This window comes from Trichosurus vulpecula, chromosome 1, assembly GCF_011100635.1.
Source record: "Trichosurus vulpecula isolate mTriVul1 chromosome 1, mTriVul1.pri, whole genome shotgun sequence".
In the NCBI taxonomy this organism is placed as follows: Eukaryota; Metazoa; Chordata; class Mammalia; order Diprotodontia; family Phalangeridae; genus Trichosurus; species Trichosurus vulpecula.
The window spans coordinates 474,277,544-474,300,831 of NC_050573.1; the positions used below are offsets into that span (position 1 = coordinate 474,277,544).

Genomic DNA, 23,288 nt, shown 5'->3' on the forward strand with positions numbered 1-23,288 from the left:
TCAATTTTGATCTAAAAGGTAAGACAAAGTGGTTGAAAACATCTATTGCTCAAATTAAATGGATCCTAAAATAGTGTGTGGATTAGTATGTTTCATCTGTGAAATTCAACAACTAGTCATAGGGAAGATTATAAAAAGAAAAAAAATCAATCCTTGAAGGTCATAGATTATGTGTGAGGGGCAATGCCCTTTTCTTATTTTGCCTTTTTTACGCCTAAAGTAGGAGTATTTGCATATGGAAAGGGCAAGTGTTTGCTTAACAGAGACAATGACCTCCCCTGATCAGCACAGTATCCTCTGTACCTATTCCCCAGACCACCCACTTAAATGGGCATGTGAGGGAAATTCAGAAGTAAAAACTATGGGAACTCTGAACACGAAACTCTTTGATGGTTTAGAGGGAAATAACCATTGCCTAAGTTATGGTCTGGCTTGTAGAAATGCAAATTTAGGAAGTATAACTATTAGTCACCATAAACTAGGATTAGGTATCTGAATAAGGACACCGAGAACTGAGCTAACACTGAAGAAGCAAAACAAGGGATGTTTGTGGTGGTCCTAGAGTAAAGGCATTGGTTTTGTTTAAAAGAGCTGGCTAAGAGAGAAATACCCTGGCCAAGGATTTCAGAAGAACAACATGTGGCAGCATCTAACTGAAATCGGAACACTCAGAAATCAATGAAAATAGTTCTGGCTGTCTATTTTCCTTTCAAGGGTGGCTCACTAGTTATGATCTCTATGTGTATCTACTCTCTGCACTGGTACTGTGCGTGTTTGGATGTTGCTTCTCAGGTTTACAAGTGAAATGTCATGCTTCTTATTATGCCATTTTGATTAATGCTTTGATCTGTGTCCCCTGACAACTGAAAGGGGATCAGCAGAGATCTGAGGGAGAAACACACAGTGTACCTTGAACACAAGGTTCCCACCTCTTACTTCAAGAAACACAACTTGTGAGTGGGAAAGGAGGGTAGTTTCTCAGAGAAGGCGATGCAACTAAATGTCACTGAAAAAAAAATGACAATTTGACTACTATATTTAAACTGGAACTTAGTCATTCAACTTTTAAGGGGAAATTGAAAATATAACCTGTCTGATTACAAGAAACCAAGGGGAAAAATTATCTGCATCAGAAACAGTAACAACAGAAAGAAAACTAATCCAAATATTAGTATTCCAAAAAAAGACAAGAAGAATATTTAAAGGCTTGATTTTAATGTGAAAAAAAGAGGAACCTGCATAAGATCCACTTTATGGTTTAGTTTCCAATTCTCAAAGCAGAAGGTATTTCCGGTGAAGAAGCAATTGTTACCCCCCAACCCTACACACAGCCCCAAACAAAACAAAACCAATCTAAAGCCATTCTAAAAGCATTACTATTACTATTATAATTAATTATAATTACTATTATCTGTCCAAAACCATTACTCTGTGTACTTGATATGTATTACTCTCTATATACATCTATACATAGTTGCATTTTTTTTAAAAAGTGCCTTTTTTGTATACCAAGCATTTCTTAACATTATAATTTTCCTGCCCCCTCCCCCACAAAGGAAAAAAAACACAATTTAAAAATGCAACAATTCAAATCCATGGTCCCAATCATTCAACTAGGCAAAGGAAAGAATGTTTCTTCATCTGTTCTCTTGGGACTAAGATTCATTTTCTATATTTAATTTGAGAACAAAAGGCAGCTTTCATTTAAATTAATGTATCCACCTTTTATATTATTGACTGACTCAGATTGCTTTGTTCTACATCAGGTCATTAAAATGTCCCCACACTTATATTAATTCTTAATATATGTGTACAATTATATAATATATTTATTTAACACAGTCTGTCCAGCCAGACAAAAGGCACCTATCTTACTTGAATTGTTTTATTTTGTTCTTTGCTACAGCAACAAAAATGTTGTTCAAATAGTTTGATGAGTGTGGAACTTTCCTTTCTATCTTTGACATCCTAAAAGTGTCACAATAATAAGACTGCTAGGCCAAAAACTTTGAACAGTTTAGTGAATTCTCTTGCATAATTTCAAATTATTTTCCATAATGGTTAGGTCAATTAAATATCTGGCAACAATGCGTCAGTGTGCCTGTCTTTCAATATAACATCCAAATCTGTTTCCATATGTTACCAACTTTTCGAATAGCACTTTTTTTTAAAAGAACTCACTAGAAGAGCCTCTGATTGTGACTTATATTAAAATTAGCCTGAAAGCAGTTTGCCTGAAAAAGATTAAGGCGTAGAATGCAAAGCAATATGAGTCAGTGATGTGATATGGCAACCCAAAAGGAGAATGTGATCTTGGACCACTAAGAGATACATAGCTTCCAGGAATAAAATTATAATCCAATTTTACTCTGCCATGGTCAATGGCCAGATTACTTCTGAAGTATTGAATTTCGTTTTAGAGTTTTAGGAAGGGCAGTTGTGTGATGCAGCAAAAAGGGTGCTAAGTCTGGAGTCAGGAAGACTTCCTGAGTTCAAATCTGGTCTCAGCCACTTAACTAGCTGTGCGACCCTAGGCAACTCATTTAACCTTGTTTGCCTCAGTTTTCTCATCTGTAAAATGAGCTGATGAAGGAAGTGGCAGGCCATTCCAGTATCTTTGCCAAGAAAACCCCAAATGGGGTCACAAAGAGTCCATAAAGAGACATGATTGGAACAACCGAATTACAACTGATAAACTAAACCCTAGAAAGTATTCAGAAGTGAAAAGCAAGAATGATGAAGGGCCTTAAGTCCACAGCATAAGAGGATCAGTTGAAAGAACTGGATATGTTTAATCTGAAGAAGAAAAAACTCACGGGGTACATGATAGCTGAGTTCAAGAATTTGAAAGAATTTGTGAAAGAGGGAAAAGATATTCTATATGACCCAAGAAAGCAAAACCAGAATGAATAGGCAGAACTTTCAGAAAGGTCATCTTAGGCTTGAAATCAGGAGAGGTTTTCTCACAATTAGAATGATAATAGGAAGTAGTCTGTTCCCCTTCACTTAAGGTCCTCAAGCAAAGGCTATCAAAGTTAATTACTATAATTCTGAAGTTGTTGTGAAACATGTAAACCTTTAACTAAAACTTTCAGAGCCTTCAAAGTATAACAAACATATAGATTTAATAAACTCTCGGTAGAACTCTCTATAGATAAGGATCTATGATGACTACATGGGAATCCCTTCTTGGTGTATTAATGGGAGATGTAGTTGAAATATAGGTTCTCTATATTCTCTGAGGAATAATGAAAAGTTAGACTATCTTAAAATATAAGGGTATTTAAAATTTTAACCAAGGTGAGTTTTATATATTAATTTTTTGGTAATTTACTGAGGATTTTATTGTAATTCTAACCTTTTATTTTAACTCCTTTGAAAAGTATTCCAATATGGTTTCAATGTGTAGAGGAACAAGTATTGATACTACACAAAGAATTCAAATGCAAACTCTGACTCTGATTGCTTCTGTGACCTTGAGTCTCTCAACCTCCATTACTTGACCCTCAGTTTCCTTAATCTATAAAATGAAGTTGGAGTACATGGTGTCTGAGATCCCTACCAACTCCATATCTAAGATGCTATGATTCTACGACTCACTGAATTATGACTGATAGAGCATTATCAATTAAAAAAATCTTCCAAAAATAATATTAGTATTAATTAAGATTCTTTGCACCCTTACAGAGCACAGATCTGAATATACTTAAGGAAGATAAAATACCATTACTGAGTGGAAAACAGCATGGTGCTGTGAAAGACACTGCCTCTTGAATTACAAGATTGCCTCTGATGCTTACTATGTGTATGATTTAGGCAAGTCACTTAACTGTGATGGGCCTCTTCAATTTTCTCCACTGCAAAATGAAGGGGATGGATTCTGAGGTCCCTTCAAGCTCCATAATCTAGGATCATATATTCAATAGATACCATGGGTAAATGGATATTATTTTTTAAAGTAAAATTCAGAGTACTCAGTGATTAGAGTAATAGTGTCTTAAAATCTATTTGAAAAAGTCAAACCAAGATCAGGCATTTTTAAAGATTTTAAATATTTTATTATTATACAACAAGCTTATTTAAAAACCACTAGTCACTGCCACTTATATACTTTAGTAAGTTTTATGAGCTATTTGTTCATTGTACATTTTTAAACAAATTATTTGTTCATTGCAAAGACCTGACAACTGAATACATTATTCAAGATTGGCTCAGTGTGTTATTGTGTATTTCTTTCTTGATTTAAGTCTTAAGGAGAAACCATGAAATAACAGCATCAATTTTCTATTCATACTATCAGTGGCAATAAATTAGTACCAATCATCTTCTAATCAGAAATGTGAAAACAATCTATTCTATTTTTTATGGTGACACCAAAGGCATAGCAGTAAATCATTTGAGTCAGTTTTTAATTAGTGTTTTTTGGCTCTAACATTCCCCAAAGAGTGAATGATACACAAAAACATAATGCAGATAATAGAACTTCAATTACTTAAAGTTAGAAGAGCAAAAATTGAGGACCTGCACTATTCTCCTTATGGATCTGTGAGCTCATTGATTTCGATACTTCTTCCAATGTAGATCACAACCCATCCTATGACTCTTGTCCATCTCTTTCCATAAGTTCAACACCTTAGTACCCCCCTCCAATATTCCTGGGGCTTTCCTCAATTTCTGATGTTATCAGGATACAAGAAGGTCACTCAAGCTATTCATTTATCATCCATGACACTCTCTGAGAGACCAGAAAATACCCAGACCTTCTTCAATAATGGGGGAGAGGAGGAACCTGTGACCTCAAGGCTTCATGTGGCCCTCTAGGTCAAGTGTGGCCCTTTAATTGAATCCAGACTTCACAGAACAAATCTCCTTAATAAAAGGATTTGTTCTGTAAAACCTGGACTCAGTCAAAAGGCCTCACCCATGGACCTAGAAGGCCACATGTGGCCTTGAGGCTGCAAGTTCCCCACCCCATCAATACTCTTACTTTCCTTTGTACTGATTAGGCTTGTGCTGATTAATAACTATGTGTGACCTTCTACTAAGTACTTATGATATTCATATTATACTCATTTGGTTCAATAAGGTACCACATGTGGGACTGTATAAAACCACTGGTAATTTTGTGAAAGTCTTTTTTGTGGAGAGGTTTTTTTATTTATGTAACAAAACGAAACTATAATAATGTTAACAGGTCATCTGCATATTTCCAAGATTAAACAACTCTAGGAATTAATTATATGACGTTTGTAAGTATAGAGAACAAACAATGATATAACTCTGTGACTATGGAAAACTCATAAACTGTCTGGGGTTCAGCACCTTCATATTTTTAAAAAATGAGGGACTGACCAGATAGATGATAGACAAAGTGGACAGATGATAGATGATTGATGAGCTCTAAGGTTTTCTATACATTCTATATATGTGTATACACATATGTATATCTTTTAAGTCCTATGACCTCTGATCTGTAAAATATTCTTCTATGAATCAATGAAATATTTATCTCCTTTTAGTAAAAAAAAATTGTAGTACTTAAATAGTAACTAGGAGGAAATTATAACTATATACACCAGCTCCCAATTCCGATCAAGTCACTTAACAGCTTTGTCTTTATTAAAGGATAATACACCACTGAACACACAAGTTTATAGTGAGAAAAATGTTTTATAAATCTAGTGCTAAAGAAACCTTAAAGCACTAGGGCACAGAATGTAGAACATAGTAGGTATTTAATAAATACTTGACTGATTGACCACAGACAACGTACATTGGTATCATCATCACCATCATCATTAGCTACCTCACAGTAACATTTTGAGAAGAAAAGAATCCATAATTGCCATTACTTGGTACATTCTCTACTACTACTCCCGGCCCACAGAATGTTCCTAAAGTAAATAACAAATCTGTACTGAGTGGACCCACTATAAATTTATGCTGTCTAACTTTGACTGAGCTCTTGTAGCTGCTCAGCAATATTGTTATTTATGTCTTATTGATTCCCTAGAGTACTCTCCACAGCAATCCTTGAAAACTTTCTCCATTTGCTACCAGCAGCTCCAGCTCCCAACTCATCTCAATTTCAGTAGATCCCATCACCTGCTTCTTTATGGAGAAGCTCCTGATTTTCTGACTTGGGCTTCTCCATTTACCTTATCTGTACCTATCCACTCATCATTCCCTATAATTTAAGATGAAAAAGTACCCTCTTCACAAGCTAAAACCCTCCATCTGCCCTTGCAATTCTAGACCCTTCTTTCCTGCTCTAGTATATCACTCCTTAATCATGCCTGTTCTGGCATTCTTTAACTTCAAATTTTCAGAGACTAAACTCATAAGCATGTAAAGATTCCCTCTTACACACACACACACACACACACACACACACACACACACACACACACACCTCTTTAAGGATGTTGGGGGAAATCCTAAACCATGGAATCACAGAAATTTAGAACCAGAAAGGTATTTGGAGATTAACTAGTACAACTATTTTAGTCAGTCAAAAAGCATTTATTAACATCCTACTATGTTTATGCATTCTGTTAAGTGCTGAAGCCACAAATAAAGACAGAAACATGGTCCTTGCTTTCAAGAAGCACACATTATAACTGGGGAGAAAACATGCAAACTAGTCTGTAAAAGGGAGAGAGAAAGTGAGAGAGAGAGAGAGAGAGAGAGAGAGAGAGAGAGAGAGAGAGAGAGAGAGGGGAAGAGAGAGATAAATAGGAAGCAATCGCAGAGTGGGGTAGGGCAGCAAAAGCTTCTTGTAAAAGGTATGATTTCAGCCCAGTCTAGAAGGAAATCAAGAAGCAGAGGTGAGGAGGGAGAGCATTCTAGCCACAGGAGACAGCCAATAAAAATGCATGGAATCAAGAGATACAGTATCTTTTGCAAGAACAGCAAGGAAGCCAGTGCCCCTGGAGGCTAGAGTGTATAGAAGAGAGGGGAAGCAAGGTGGCAAAGTGGACAGACTGCCATTTCTGGAGTCAGGATGACCTGAGTTTCAATTCAGCCTCAGCCACTTACTGGCTGTATGACCCTGAACAAGTCACTTAACCTTGTTTGCCTCCATTTCTTCATCTGCAAATGTGAGCTGGAGAAGAAAATGGACAATCAGTCTAGGCCCTTTTCTAAGAAAATCCCAAATGGAATCACAAGTGTTGGATACTATTGAAACAACTGAACAAAATGTAAGGAGCCAGAAAGAGTAGGAAGAGATCAAGAATGGCTTCAAAAGTCAAAGCATTTTATATTTGGTCTTGGAGGTGGTAGGGAAAACTTGGAATTTATTTAGGACAGTGATCTGGTCAGGTTTGGGGTTTAAGAAAATCACTTCAGCAGCTGAATAGAGGATGGACTGTAATGAAAAGGACCTGCACCTAGGTAACAACTGTTTCAGTTAAGAGAAGGGGATACAGAGAAGATAGGTTGCAAATGTAGAAACAACAGGATGTGGCACCAGATTGAATATGCGTGGGGCACATGCAAGTGAGAAATCCAGAATGACACTAAAGATGAGAGTCAATGAGACTAGAAGGACGATGGAACTCTCCAGTGTCCTCAACAATAAGAGGGAAGTTAGGAAGAGGGGAAGGTTTGGGGATAAAGATAATTAGCTTAGTTTTGGACACGTTGCATTTCAGATGTCTAGGGGACATCTATTTCTAGTTGTCTAATAGACAGTTGGTAAGGGGACCCTGGAGGTCAGGAGAAAGATTAGGTCTGGATAAATAGATCGGAGAATCTAAATGCATACAGATGGTAACTGAATCCATAAGATATTGTGAGGACACCAAATGAAGTAATATAGAGGAAGAAAAGAGCCAAGGAAAAATCGTAGAAGGACACACACTTACTGGGTTATGAGCTGGATAAAAAAATAGTAAAGGAAACTGAGGTGTGATTAAACAAAAATGAAAGAACCAGGAGATAGCAGAGAAGTCAAGAAGGATGAGGAGCCATTAAATTTGGAAACTAAGATTTTGTTTTACAAATGGGGAAACTTGAGGCCCAGAGAGGTGAATCTCCTTGCCTATGGCTATATAGCTACTAAATGTCAGATCCAGGATTAATACTAAGGTCTCCAAACTCCCTGATTTCACATATACCTTTAAGCTTACTTGATCCTGTTGCCTTATGTTTCTCCTTCCTCTCACTGCCTAATGGCTATTCCAAGGCATCCATAACTTCCACCTGAAATATTGCAGTAGCATACTAGGCAGCCCCTTCTCATCTCTCCTGATTTTTAATCAACTCCACAAACTCACCAGATTAATATACTAAATGTATACAAATGATAACATTACTCTCCTATTCCAAAATCTTCAGTGTTGCTTCCAATGTCTATAAAGTTAAAATGTCTTAACTTGTCATCCAAGGATTTCCACAATCCAGTACCAAGCATTATTTCACTGTCCTCTATTTCATATAACCCTGCAATCTGGCCAAATTAGGCAATTCCTCATTCACGGTACATATCTCACATTTTCCCATTTCTATGCTTTCATGCTTGTCATTTTTTTAAATCTTCTCTCCATTGCTTTCTGCTAAAACCTTAATCATCCTTCAAGGTTTAACCTAAAAATAATGTCTTCTCCATGAAACTTGCCTTTATCTTCCCATCAAGAAGTGATTTTTCCCTCATCAGATCTACTCAGTTTAATTCACCAAATACCAAATATTTATCTGTAAAAAAGGCACTGACTATGCTTGAAACTGATCACATGCTACCTCTTATTGAAGCTATTCTTACACATAGTGAAAGGTGGTGTGATGAAGTAGAGCGAGCGTTTAACCTGGAGTTAAAAGGCCTGAGTTTGATTTCAGTCTTTGTGTAAAAGTTGCAGAAATTGACTGAATCTAAGTTTCATCATATATAAAATAAAAAGAAAAATATATCAACTTCATAAGGGTTTGTGAAGAAAATGCTTTATAAATAATAACCATATAAATATATAAATATGACTTATCTTTGCATGCCTCCTCTTTTCTACCACATTATAAAGTTTTTGAAGAAAGGTGACCTTGAATTATTTATCTTCATATCTCCATCAGTATCTACCACAATGGTATGAACATCCTACTTACTATATGCCATCTGAATTATCTACACCTCCTCCTACCATTTCTTTAAACTATCCTAGTTCAACTTCTTTCACTTAGATTGTGAGATCCTTGAGTGAATGGACTGTGTTTTATCTTTCTTAGTATCCCCAAAGTTTAGCACAGCACCTTGCATATAGTAGATGATTAATAAATACTTATTGACTGACTAAGTTCATCACTGTCATCTCTTCCCCATTCAATATCCTAATGTAAGTATACTGTAAGGTTCAATCCTTGTCTTTCTGTTATCCTCTACACTCTCTTACCACACAATTATCTCTTCTTCCACACTTTAAATTAAAACTTAAATGTGGAAGTATTGCATTTCTGTCCTGTCTTAAACACCAGTTCTGCATTTCCAAAAGCCTACTGCATGTTCTCAGGGGTTGGTTGTCCTACCATTTTCCAACGAAAACCCATACCACTGCACCTCATTGTGAGACAAAAGTTACCTTAGATTCTTGAAGCCTATGTCAACAGAGCACAAGTGCTGACCTTTCCAGAATAGAAAGGTTTTCAGTATGAACCCAGGAATGGTCTATATGTCCATTGGCCAAGGACCAACATTAATGAAAAGGTACATTAGAGGGTTGACCACCAAGTGAAGACACAGTATTTTGTGCATACCAGGCATTTAAGAAGTATTTGCTGAAATAAAGGGTTTTGGGGAGATTTTGGGGGGGGATGGGTATTTTTGCTTTTGTTTTGCTTTGTCATTTTTGTTCTAGCAAATCATGATCCATCTATACACAAAAGTGTCTGTGGAAAGAGTTCCTATAAAGATGGAATCCCAGATCTTTAGGATATGGAATTATGTTCCACTATCATCTCAAACTCAACACATTTAAAATGTATAACATCATACTCTACCATTGCTGAAAACTAATTTTCCACATGAATTTCCTATTCCTGTTAATACCATTATTCTCCCAGGTACCTTTCCTCATATGCCTTCTCTTCCTTTGATTGCTAACACCACTGAATCAATGTCTTGTTGATTTTTTCTTCATAATTTACCTCACAACAATTCTATCCATTCTATTCTCATTGTTATTATCTTAGATGAAGTTTTTATCACTTCTTCAGTCAATCAATGAACAAGCATTTAAGCATCAGACACTGTACTAGGAGCTGGGAATATAAAGATAGAAATGAAGTAATCTTGCCCTCAAGAAGCTTACATTTTCTCAAGTGAAACAATACAAACATAAATATACAAACAAAATAAATACAGGATTAATTTGGGGTGCACGAGCAGATAGAGGAATCAAGAAAGGTGTCATATAAAAGGTGTCAATTGACCATTTTTGAAGGAAACAAAGGATTCCAAGAAGCAAAAGTAAGGTGGGAGTACATACCATGCCTATCCAGCCTAATTTCTTGCCTGAGTTCTAGTGACATATCTTCAAATTCCTATTTAATGTTTCAAACTGAACATCCCAAAGTAGAGCAAAATCAACACGTCCCAAACTAAACTTATTAGCTTTTCAAAATTCATCCACCTTCCAAACATCCCTACTTCTATCAAGGACACCACTATCCTTTAAATCACTCAGATTTCCAACCTTAGCATTATTCTTGACTCCTCACTTCCTATACCCAATCAATTGTCAAATTCGTTCATTTTAACTTCCAGAATATCTTTTTAACTTTCCAGAATATTTCTCAAATCTGTGACTTCTCTCTATTCATATGGCCACCAGTCTTGTTCAGGCCTTTATCAACTCTATCCTAGACTGCTGCAATATCCTCATAATTGGACTACATGATTTCAATCTTAACCTTCTCTAATTTGTCATCTACAGAGCTACCAAAATGATTTTCCCAAAGTGCAAGTCTAATCATGTTATTTCCCAACAGTATAAATTCCCTTTGCTTCTAAGATCAAATATAAGCTCCTCTGTTTAGCTTTTAAAGCTTTACTTTTGGAAGACATCTTTATATCCATCCTCTTTGCCCCACTCATAGGACCACAACTCTCATATAGGTTCTTATCACTTCTTGCATAGACTACTATTATATTCTCTAATTGGGCTCTCTCTGCCTTTAATCTCCCTTTCCCACTCTATTCTCCATGACTCCATGATCAGGTTTATCTTCCTAAAATGTACCTTAGATCATGTTACTCTTGCTAAAAAGCCCTCATTGGTTTTCCTTCCTCTGAATTCCTCTCATACTATCTGGAACAAGATTAATTAATTTTCATAGCACTTCATAATTACAAATTCTATGCATTTTCTCATTTGAGTTTTACAACCCAACTCTGGTGTAGGTGGTGCAAATATTTTTATCCTCACTTTATAGATGAAAAAATTTGGGCTTAGAGAGGTAGCTTATCCAAGTGACTTAACCAAGAACACACATTTAATAAGAATAATTATAAAACCTGATACAATACTCTATGGTGTTTAAAGTGTTTTACATATATTATCTCATTGAAGCCTCAGAGCCTATGAGGTGATGGTATTACCCCCACTTTGCAGATGAGAAAACCAAGGCATAGAAAAATGGCAAATAGGTCAAAGGCCAAACAGATATTGATGGGCAGTAAGGACTCAAATCCAGATCATGTGGCTCCAAATTTACTCTTTTTTTCACCACTCAAGAATGTATATTTCAGTACTTTTACCACCCTACTATATACATGTTCATCTTATTTTTATGTGTGCAAAGGAGAAGGGCTTTCTTAGTCACAAACGAAGTGGTAACAGGGTATTAACATTCCATGATCCCTTTACAAAATATGACACTTCTTTCTGTTTCTTCTGACTCAGAGAGAGGTGTTCACATTCCTTTAAAAGGATCACCAAGTATTGATACCTTTTTTTAATATGTCAGTACCTCCTGTAGCTAAATCCAGGACATTAATTGAGGGAGGGAAAAAATCAAACCCTACCTCCTCTACAGGTGAACACATCTTAATCTCTAGCACTGTAAGCTTCTTATGGCAAGGGCCATACTCAAAAGTACTCAAAGGATCATAATTCTAGAGCTGAAAGGAAAGTCTGGTGACATTTGGCCTAAGATATTTATTTTACAGATTAGGAAACTGAGAATTAGGCAGAGTGTGATTAAGTAGCTTGACAAGGTCTTAAAAGAAGTAAACATCAGAGGTATAATTTGTAACCAGATCCTCCGGTCCTCTGATTCCAGAGAAAGTGTTTTTTTTTTTCACTATCCAGGTGCAGGGAGGCCACATGTCTCCTCAAGGCTGCAGGTTCCCCACCCCTGCACATGATGCCTCAGAAGTATTTTGAGTCCAGAGTTTCTGAGGCACAGAATTCATATTAGGAAAAAGCATAACAGTGAAATATTACATGCAAATAGAAGGAATTATATGGAGCAGCTAGGTGATGCAGTGGACGGAGTACCAAGCCTAGAGTCAGGAAGATTCATCTTCTTGAGTTCAAATCTGGCTTCAGACACTTACTAGCCTTGTGGCCCTGGGCAAGTCACTTAATCCTGTTTGCCTCAGTTTCCTTATCTATAAAATGAGCTGGAGAAAGAAATGGCGAACCACTCCAGGATCTTTGCCAAGAAAACCCCAAATGGGGTTACAAGGAGGCAGACATGCTTGAAACAACTAAACAGCAACAGCAACAAGGGATTATCATCTATGGTAGTTCATTAAATAAACAATAACTATTTGGTTTTAAGGATAAATTTTAATTTCTTAATTTAGATATATGAACTTTGCCTTAAAGCATTTAACAAATACACATACCTCCTTGCGCTATGCTAAGCACAATATCACCTAAGACAAAGATAAATGAGATGTATTCACTGAACTCATAAATCTTCTCCCCCACCACAAATTCTTTACTATGTCTGAGTACTGCTCATAGCAGAATTCTTATTTTATAAGTATTAGTGCAATAAAATGATCACAATGTAGGGCATAAATTCTTAGAAATTTCATATTTACACTAAAGTTCTATCTAGATGCAGCAATCGGAATAAAGCAAATCAAAAGTCCACCTTCCTGACTCTTCTAAACCTTGTTTACATGATACTAAGCCACTTCCTGGTTATTAATGAAGGTTAAGTGCATTTTGGTGGCCTACATAGATATGTACAGTGTACAATCCGGAGTGACAAGCTATTAAGAGGTGCAAACCAATACCATGATATATTATTCACCCGTTCTTAATTGTCAGTCATCCAGGCAAACAGGAAAAAGATTGACTTGATGACTCCTTTTTGCATAGGTTCCCAAGATAATGACAATAATTATAACAAGAAAAATAATCCATATTGACATAATCCTTTAAAGTTGGTCAAGCCTTTTCCTCCTATCGTTGCTGATAGCTTATGGCACCAAAGGATGAAAAAGAAGCTTCATCTTTACATATGATGATTACCAAAATAAAGATGTAGAAAGCTGCTATTTTTTCTGATACAGAAATAATTATTACTAGAAAAGTTATGGGAATAATTGCAAGAGAATCTACAACATTCAGTTTGACAACACTCATCAAGTGTTTACTGTTGAGTACAGCTCTGTACTTGGCCCAACAAGGAGACACGAAGATTAATGATATATCAGAGGGAGTATCTACTAAGGTCCTGCTCCAGTGTCCCATCGTGGTCTGAAGGTGACCTGGGGATCTTGAAGGCACTCCACTGGAGTGCAAGCTCTGACAAGTACCACAAGCTGGAGAATGTTTCAAATATGGACTTGTAGAGGAATTTTATATCCATGTGCTAAAGACTAGGTATGTTTTGAAGAAGGCTGGTTATCAGGTAAGCCATTCGGTGTTGAGTTTTCTGGCTGCAGAAACTCCTGAAGCCTGCGAAAGTCACTGATGAAGTATGATCTCTGGATCTTGTCAATGGAAGGGATACTCATCCCAACTGAATCACAGAACCTTGAACTACTAAAGTAGAAGTCATATGGTGTGTGAAAAGCAGTGCCAGGTAATGCAAAAAGTCCTCATCAGACTTGATTTCATATAACACGATCAAACAGGATTATTAAATGCTTACTACATGCCAGGCACTATGTTAATCCTAGGGATATGAGAAGAAACAAAAGACATTCCTTGCCCTTAAGGAGCCTACATTCTATTGGAGGAGACAACATGCAAACAAATATAGACAAAGTAAGCTATATACAGAATAAATAGGAAATAATTAACAGAGGGAAGATGTTAGAATTAAGAGGAGCTGGAAAAGACTTCCTGTAAAGGGTGGGGATTTTAGTTTGGACTTGAAGGAAGTGAGTCAGGAAGCAGAGTTGAGGAGGGACAGTGATCCAGGCAAGGAGAACTGCCAGAGAAAATGCCCTGAGCTATGAAATTAAGTGTCTTGTTCATGGAACAGGCAGGAGGTCAATGTCACTGGATTGCACATAATGAAGAGTTAGGTATAAGAATACTGGAAATGTAGGAGGGGGCTAGGTTATTAAAGACTTTGAATGCCAAACAGAGCATTTTATATCTGCTCCTGGACGCATATGAAGCCAATGGAGGCTATTTAGTGGGGTGACATGACTAGACCTGCACTTCAGGAAAATCACTTTAGTGGCTGAATGGAGAATTGATTCAAGTGGGAAAAGACTTGAAGCACTCAGGACTACTATCAGGCTACTACAATAGTCCAGGCATGAGGTGATAAGGGCCTGCATTAGAGTAGTTAAAGTGTCAAAGGAGAGAAGGGGAAATATCTGAGAAATGTTTAAAAGGTAAAATTGGCAGGCCTTGGCATATGGGGGATGAGAGACAGTGAGGAGTTTAGGATGACTCCCTCTACAGTCACAGGGAAAGTAAATTGGTGGGCAAATGGTGGGGTGTTTAGTGGGAAAGATAGCAAGTTCAGTCTTGGACATGTTTAGTTTAAGATGTCAACTGCACATCCAGCTCAAGATGTTTCAAAGGCCATCAGAGATGCGACATTGGATCAGCAGATAGTTTGGAGTAATATAGTTAGATTTGGGGATAATCAGCAAAGAAACTGTAATTAAACTCATGGGAATTGATGAGATCACCAAGTGAAGTAATATAAAGAGAGAAGAGAAGAGGTCTCAGGACAGAAAAGTCCTGAGGATCCTCTGTGGTTAGAGGGCATGATCTGGAGGAGGATCCAACAAAGGAGACAAAGGAGGAGCAGTCAGGAAAAGAACCAAAAGGGAGAGTGGTATCCTGAAAACCTAGAGAGGGGAGAGTATCAAGGAGGAAAAAATGATCAAAAATGGCAAAGGCTACAAAGAGGTCAAGGACAGCGAAGGCTGAGAAAATGCCATTGTATTTGGCAGTATTTTTGAAGAAAGTAATTTTGGTAGAAGGATAAAATCAGAAGCCAGGGGGTTAAAAACAGAGGGGCAAGAGAGAAAGTGGAAGCACCTATTTTAGGTGACTTTTTTGAGGAGTTTAGCTACAAAGAGCAAAAGAGATATAGGATGATAGAGGGGAAGGAAGGAGCAAGTGAGCATTTTTTTTTCAGGATAGAGGAGATATGGGCATGTTCTTAGGCGGTAAGGAATGAACCTATAGACAGAGAAAAATTGAAAATAAGTCAGAGTGGGGATGACAGAGGGGGCAATGTGTTGGAGGAGACATAGAATAGGAGACATAGGAGAATAGAATGAGATCACTTGTACAAGTAGAAGGGTATTAAAGTCCTACAGGGACACCTATTTGGCCTCAGCTTCCTGGTCCCTAAATCAGAGGGAATATAATTTTAACTTAAATTCCTTCACAGAGTTGTGTGGAAAGTACTTTCTAAACAGTAGGAGATTCTAAAGATGAATTTTATCAACTATAAAAATAATAATACTTAATCTGTCTTTTCAAGGATTTTACAGACCAGTGGGGAGAGAAGACAAGAACATAAACGACAATACTATTAGAATTCCTTGAGTGTGCAGTAGAATTTAAAAGTCTTGATGAAAGATCTAAAGATGAATATTCATACTGAGTTAACAGCTACTAAAGAAAAACTACATGGAATATAGGAAAACCACTGAGATTTAGTCTTTTCTTATGAAGAGGCTACTGCATTAAAACCCCACACAGCTATTCCTTAATATTCAGATGACAGAATGATTTGACTTTTGTAAGCTTTTTTCCCGTTTAATGGGGACACATTTAATAGAGGCATTACAGTATTTTATCTAAAAATACACATTTTAAATTATAAATCTAAAGGTCTAGGTAAGTCTGCTGGCCTCAAAAAGTTACAGGACAAAGAATCATATAAAATGTCCTGTCTTGCTTACCTTATCTCCAAGACCAAAGAGGAATTGATTTTCCAACCTTCTACAGTAGAGTGCTGAAAGATTGTTGTTCCACCTTTTCGAATGATGTTGTCAGAGTTATTGACCAGTGGTCTATTGGAACACAGTTCACCATCTCTGAAATGTAACACAAAAAAGTTTAAAGTTAAAAAACATAATCTTTCAGAAATATTCCAAAATAATCTAATTTGAATGTATGATAAAATGGATATACCAGTGAATGTGACCACAATGAAACTCATTCTATGGTATTTACAGGGATAGGGCTGACTGGAGATAACAGTGAGAGGGAGATGATTATACCAGAACAAAAATTTATATGTAAGAGAGGAGGGATATTAATTCTCTTTCTCTCTTTCCTACCCCCAGCCACTTTAGTGGATAAATTATAGAAAGTGATCTCTTTATAAAGGGTGGATACCTCTCCAGTCGAGGCAAATAAGCAAAACAAATTTGCCAAACCCCTAGGTTACTTCAATAGTTAAACCCTGGATGAACTTTAGCAGTTGAAGGGTGGCAGAGATTTCAAGCAAGGAACTGTCTGGGGAGGAAACCATGAAGGGTGGGGACAAGGAAGGAATTCCTCTTAACCAGCACTCCCCTTTGGTGCACCAGTAGCTTTGAAGGGGAACTACTCCACTAGTAGGAGACCCTATATTGATTTTAGAGTGCACAGACACAGACACACACACACCACAAAACAGGGCTACAACAGCTAGCCAGTTACCTGAGGAAGGAAGTAGTATCAGAAGTTGTGAGTTGCCTTGACATCCATGTATCCTATATGTGTGCCTACTACTATTGGACTCTTTAAGACTGTTTCCATAGACCTCGTGTATATTTGTAGTACTCCCTAGGTTTATGAGAGGAATGAGTTTTAGTTACTGTTTTTACTATGTCATATCAGTATAAACTTTCACTTAGGGTCAGTTTTACCCATTTGTCATTTGTTGAGAGGAAGCATATTTGTAGAGATTCGTGAGCTATGTAGTTTTAGAAGGGCCACTAGAACCTGAAGAAGTCATCCTACTTGCAAACCTGAGCCTTAGAGTGGGAAATAATTCATAGTGGGTGCTTACACATACTTTTTGGAATAAACCCTTGTTTACATGAGGGAAAGGTCATTATGAGAGTTTTTAAGTCATTTATTCAAATGTCTATACTCTTCTTTCTCTGTAGACAATGAAAATGACAGAATAGACAGTTTCCTTCTCTCTTTGAGCTAATTAGACTATTAACTGTCATGCACTCATGTCTCAAAAATTCAAGACAATGAGGAGAACGGTTCTGAAATGAGAAAGGGTGTGTGTGTGTGTGTGTGTGTGTGTGTGTGTGTTCAGTCATGTCTGACTCTTCATGACCCCATTTGAGGTCCAGCTCATTTTACAGAAAAAGAAACTGAGGCAAACAGTGTTAAGTGACTTGCCCTGAGTCACACTGCTAGTAAGTGTCTGACACTACATTTGAACTCAGGTCTTCCTCCAGGCCTGGCACTCTATCTGCTGTGCCACCTAGCTGCCCTCCAAACCAACAGTATACCTCTTTGCTATTAAATAGGAAAAGAATCAATATTTTATCACAGGACACTACAACAAATCAGTCCTATGCTCAGATGTTTTCTTATTCTTTTGTTGGTATAAACATGGCCTCAGACATTAAAAAATGCAACTGCTTATGATGAGAGAATGAAAACCCATTAGATTTCTCCAAAATGGAAAGTTATTACTTCATGTATTATTGACTTTTAAAATGTTTAGGATTTTAAAAATACTTCTGAAAAGCAGAGCTTTACACAATCTTCAAGTTATTCTCTAGTTATTATGCAGGCAAACCTCTCCCACTATCAAAGGAAATTTTCCCTGGGCAACAGCTGCTGGATGAATTCTGTAATTGGAGGCTTACAGTACAGTATTTTGTTTTGCATTCTTTTTAAATGATGTAGTTAGAATTTGAAGCAGTGCAAATGAAAATCTGCAGTCAACGCCCCCTCCCAAATTTAGAGTTCTTTTAAAATTAATATCCTAAAATATCTTTACTGATGAAAATGATACATTAGCATGCCCATACATGGCTAATAATATTCAACCTACAAAGGTTGCTTGGGATATAAGGGAACATAAGGAATAATTTAGCATTCAGTGACACTGAAGTCAATTTTTATATTCTATGCCTAATGATTGTAGGTGTCCACAGATGAAAATATAGACAGAAGAGAACATTTGAGCTTTAGTTGCTGGGGTTTATTTTTTAAGACTATGAATGGCTAAGTGCAAATGTATCATCAGTCTTGGAAAAGCAACATAAAAGCACATGTTCTGCTAACAATAGGTCAGCAGCCATAGCAGCAGCATCTTTCTATAAGTAGAAATTATCTCACATAAAATAATGTTTGTAAAAGTGCTTAGAATGATCAAAATATAGCTTTTATCATCACAACACTCATTATGTCTCTATGGGAAGGTAGAAACTATATACAAACAATACATACAGACATGCTGAATATTGATGTCATGGGATTACCTGTTGTAATATATGTAAAATACACTGAAATACATTCAGTTTTTTTAATGAGAAATATTTAATAAAGAGCATGAAAGTTTACTGACTCATCATCATGGCCAGTCCACTGAAAGTATACTTTTGTCCCTCTAAAATTATCTTGTGTTTATTTTGTATACAGTTTATACTTCGGCAAGGGGAAGGAAATAAGAATTTATATAGTACCTACAATGTGCCAGGCACTGTGCTTTATAGTATCTCATTGATCCTCACAACAATCCAGTGAATTAGGTGCTATTATCATCCCTATTTTGCAGCTGAGATAACTGAAGTTCCAAGAGGTTAAGTGATTTGCCAAGGGGCAACAGCTAGTTAAGTGTCTGAGGCCAAATTTGAAGGCAGGTCTTCATAACTATAGGTCAAGTACTCTATCCAATGCACCACCAAGTGCTTCCAGATTATTATGCTCCAGACTCCCTTAATAGAATATAATCTCCTTGAGATCAGGGACTCTTGTTTTTGTGACTACATCCCTAATACCTAGTATGGTGCCACTGACAGTAGCCTCTTAGTCAGTGCTTGTTGACTTCATGTTTTGTTCATTGAAACTTTGAAATATGCCTAGATCAACGGATATCAAGATGTCACGCAGTTTAACCAGATTTTACAGGAGTGGTTATATGAATCACACCACGACAGAAAGAAGGCATGCTACGTACTTCCTCGCCTATCTCCTTTTTACCAACAACAATGATGTCTCAAATGGCTAGTAGTAGGTGTGCTATCTGAGATTGTGACAGTTTTTGTCTAGAAATTTCAGTTGTTCCTATGAGTATTTAACTCACGACCCTGGCAACATCTTGTCTTATTAAAAAAAATTTCCTTCCAATGTATGCTCTGCACAATGTTGCCTATCTTATTTCCTTCTACCCAGATAAAACAAAACTTCTAAATAACTTCAGGGAACATATTTCTTGCATAAGACTATTCTACAATATGATACAGTACACATGCCTAAAGGAAAACTAACAAAATACATCAAAGAAAGTACACAATATAAAATTATATCAGAAGGAATCCTCCCTTATACTGAGCTAAAAACAATTCATCAAGCTTGTCTTCTGTATTGGCATCTGTATGGCAGAAGCTAGTCATTAATTACATTACTAGTACCTAAAAATATTTACTCTGAAACATGTTTCCCATGCATCTTCACAACTTATTCAGAAAAGCCTGCAATAGATTACAAATATAATGCAGTAGCACACTTTTAATCATACTTTCAAATAACAAAATTTTACCCCAAAAATTTTGCATTAAAATATGTGGCAAAATTCTTCAGAACAAAGTTTTTTCAATTGTATCTGGTATAAATTCTCCACTATAAAATGAATGGTCATGTGAGTCCATAAATCCCAAAGATCAAATTGGCTATTCTTATCATTATATAACATTAAAACAGTGGTATATGGCAGGGAAGGAGCACTTTTTTGCAATTCCTAAGACCTCCAATAGCAATCAGTAGAATTGCATGTGAATATGTAAGCTAAATTAGATGATTCAATTTTGGATTTCCTGATATGAGACAGTAAGATCCAACCAGAGACAACATTAAACTAACTCTTGCCCTTAGAAGGAACACTACACAAATAAGTGGAGAATACAGACACTTGCTAATGGTACACATGAGATTTTTTTAAGCTAATGAAGGTGAACATGAGATAAAATTTCTTAAAGAAAGTGGCTGCAGACATAGAGATGGTTTCAAAACCTGGCTTTTTTCAAATCCCTCCTGATATATAGCAGACTGTGATCCTGGGCATTCTAAGTAACTCTCTGAGACTCCAATTTTCCACTCTCCAAAACTCTAGTTTGCCAAGAAGGTACTGGTCTGCATTAGTAGAGAAAATTTCCTTATACCAATTTAATCAAAGATCTAGTCAACATCCCATTTTCTAACAAAAAAAAATAGTGTATTGCAAAGAAATCAAGGTAGTTTATACAGGTGGACAAAATACACAGCTACTATAGCTAAACATAAGTTGCATATAACATATTTCTATTAATTTACTCACTTATTTTTCCTCTGTTAGCTTCATTTTAAAATATGCATAATATTTATGTCAATATTTCTGCATATTTATGCACCACAACAAATATCTCATAAATGTGGTATTAAAAATCTCATTAGGAAGACATTGGTCAGTCAACAACGTCACTAAAACATGTTACATCTTCTCAAATGGTTACTAGTTAATGGAAATCAACTCAGAGCATTCTAGGGGAAATCTCAACAAGAAGTCAAAGAATGGGAGATCTGCAGCTGAAAGATATCTAAGAGGTCAAACTAATCTAACTACCCTCATTCTGTAGATGACAGGCAAGGTCACACAGTAGTGAATGATAGAGTTGGGATTGTACCCAGGCCCCATAACTGCAAATCTAGTAGTATCTCTCCAAGCTACACTGATTTGTTTATATTTAGAACAATTCTGAAATTACTCTTTGGTCACAATATGCTTGTTATAGCACCTGCTGTTCATGGAATCACCAAATTTCAGTTGGAAAAGACTTCAGTAGCAATCTGGTCCAACCTATATTCTAAGGATTCAATCTCTTCCCCTCCCCCCATCCGCTCTAGAGCATACCTGACATGGTTAATCAGCCTTTCCTTGAAGACCTATATACTGAGAAGAAAACCACTATCTCTCAAGGAACCCCAATCTGTTTCTGCTTAGTTTTCCTCTGAAATTAAGCCTAAATGTGCTTCTTTGCAACTTTTACTAGTCTTGACCTCAAGAGCCAAAAAACCTAAACCAACACAAAATGAACAAAAACTCCACGTGTATTTCCTCATCCATATAATAGACAACCTTCAGAATAAATTAAGGTGGGTGTCTAGTTCCCCCAGGATTCTTTGATTCAGGCTCATTTTCTTCAACGAATCCACAAGGATTATAGTTGTCCTCAGTCCTCAGAGTAGGTATGTTGGGAGAGTAATAAGAAAAGTTGTGTTAAGCACCGCTGTCCTCCTTATTTCTCTCCTTTCCCAGATATGTCTTTAATATATAGTATTTAGAAACTCATGTTTTAAGGTGTTAGCAATTGCTGACTCTAAACTGAAACTCTAGACCCTCCCAGGAAAGCAGCTTTGGAGATGGGTTATAGACCCCAGGACACTGGAACTTTGAAGAAGTTAATATATAATTATACTGTCTAGGGTTCCTTCCAACTCTAAACTTCAGCTAAAAGCTGTAGATGACTCTCAGGCATTCCTTACTGCCCACCTGCAATGCATGTAGTGCCCCCCAAAGGCCAGCCACTGCTTAACTCGGATTTTGAGTATTTGTGTACGCAGAACTGGACCTCTCTGCCTTATTAAATCTGAAACAAACAACTCTGGAGGCTCTCGGGTTTCGGGGGATAGTTTGGAGGAAGGAGGGAGAGGAAAAATTGTCCCTAGAGAATTGAGTTTGGTAAGGCCTTTAATTCTGTCGGTGGTAGTAATGCTGAGATTTCCAAGAAGCCCCAGGCTCTTCCCACGTTGTGCTCTGTATCACACCAAGTTTCAACCTTGGAGAATGGGAGAAGCCCTAGGCAAAATGGGACATCTGTCTAGAGTTAGTGCCAGCAAAAATAACTCTATGACCCCAGGAAGAACCAAGGGGGTGGCAATGACTGGGGGCAGTAGTCCGGTAGCTGACGGATACTGAGAATGAAGGCGGGGAGGGGGAGGGGAGAAATGGGAGGAGCTCAGACTGGCAGGCAATAGTCTCGCTGCACAAAACAATAATTGCTGGAGTTAAATAAGGAGAAGCACACATTGTTATATCAGAGCCACATAAGTGCCTTTTCAGGATCGAAGGGGAACCCGTTCCCCCGCAACAAAAGGTTCCTCCTGCTTACTGCCTTTTTAGGGTCGGTCTTCTCAGCTCCTGCCCTCAGGAAGCCAAGCTATACAGCTCTGCAACTGTGCGCGTTTTGAGATAACACTAAGGGGAAACCGCAACTCGGGTTCTTGAGGGTGCACAAGCTCAGCACCCGCAGCGGCAACTGGGGCCCGCCTACGCTCTTCCTCCGGCTTGGGACTGCAGCCTCAAGTCTCGAAGCTTCTTAACTGAGGGTGAAAGAGAAAAGCATGCCAGCTGAGCCCAAGAAGGAGTAGATGATGTACTGGCCTTAGTCCGCCGGTGTAACATGCTTCAGGCGAGCAAGTGGAGGAGCAAAAGGCACACGTCGTATCTGCCTCTGTCTCCAGACGCGCCCCTCCCACTCTATCTCCCCAGCGGGGAGAGCCGTATAGACCGCACGCCCCCCTAGTACTAAAGCCCTTTCGCAGTTATTTCCAGTTACAAAAGCTTCACTTCTGGAAATGGCTTACCCTTAGGTGTTCCCAAGGAGAAAGCGAGACCTTCTCCATCTACGGAAATCTCTTCAT

General features: G+C 37.4%; 1 protein-coding gene across 2 annotated transcripts in view; it reads right to left on the reverse strand.

Annotated features, from left to right (window-relative positions):
- Positions 1-23,288, reverse strand: part of ST8SIA4 (ST8 alpha-N-acetyl-neuraminide alpha-2,8-sialyltransferase 4) — a 139,285-nt gene that overhangs the window by 114,149 nt on the left and 1,848 nt on the right. For both annotated transcript variants that reach the window (XM_036768754.1, XM_036768764.1), the window contains exon 2: positions 16,334-16,468. In XM_036768754.1, coding sequence (XP_036624649.1) covers positions 16,334-16,468 — 135 coding nt within the window. The remainder of the gene's footprint in view (positions 1-16,333; positions 16,469-23,288) is intronic.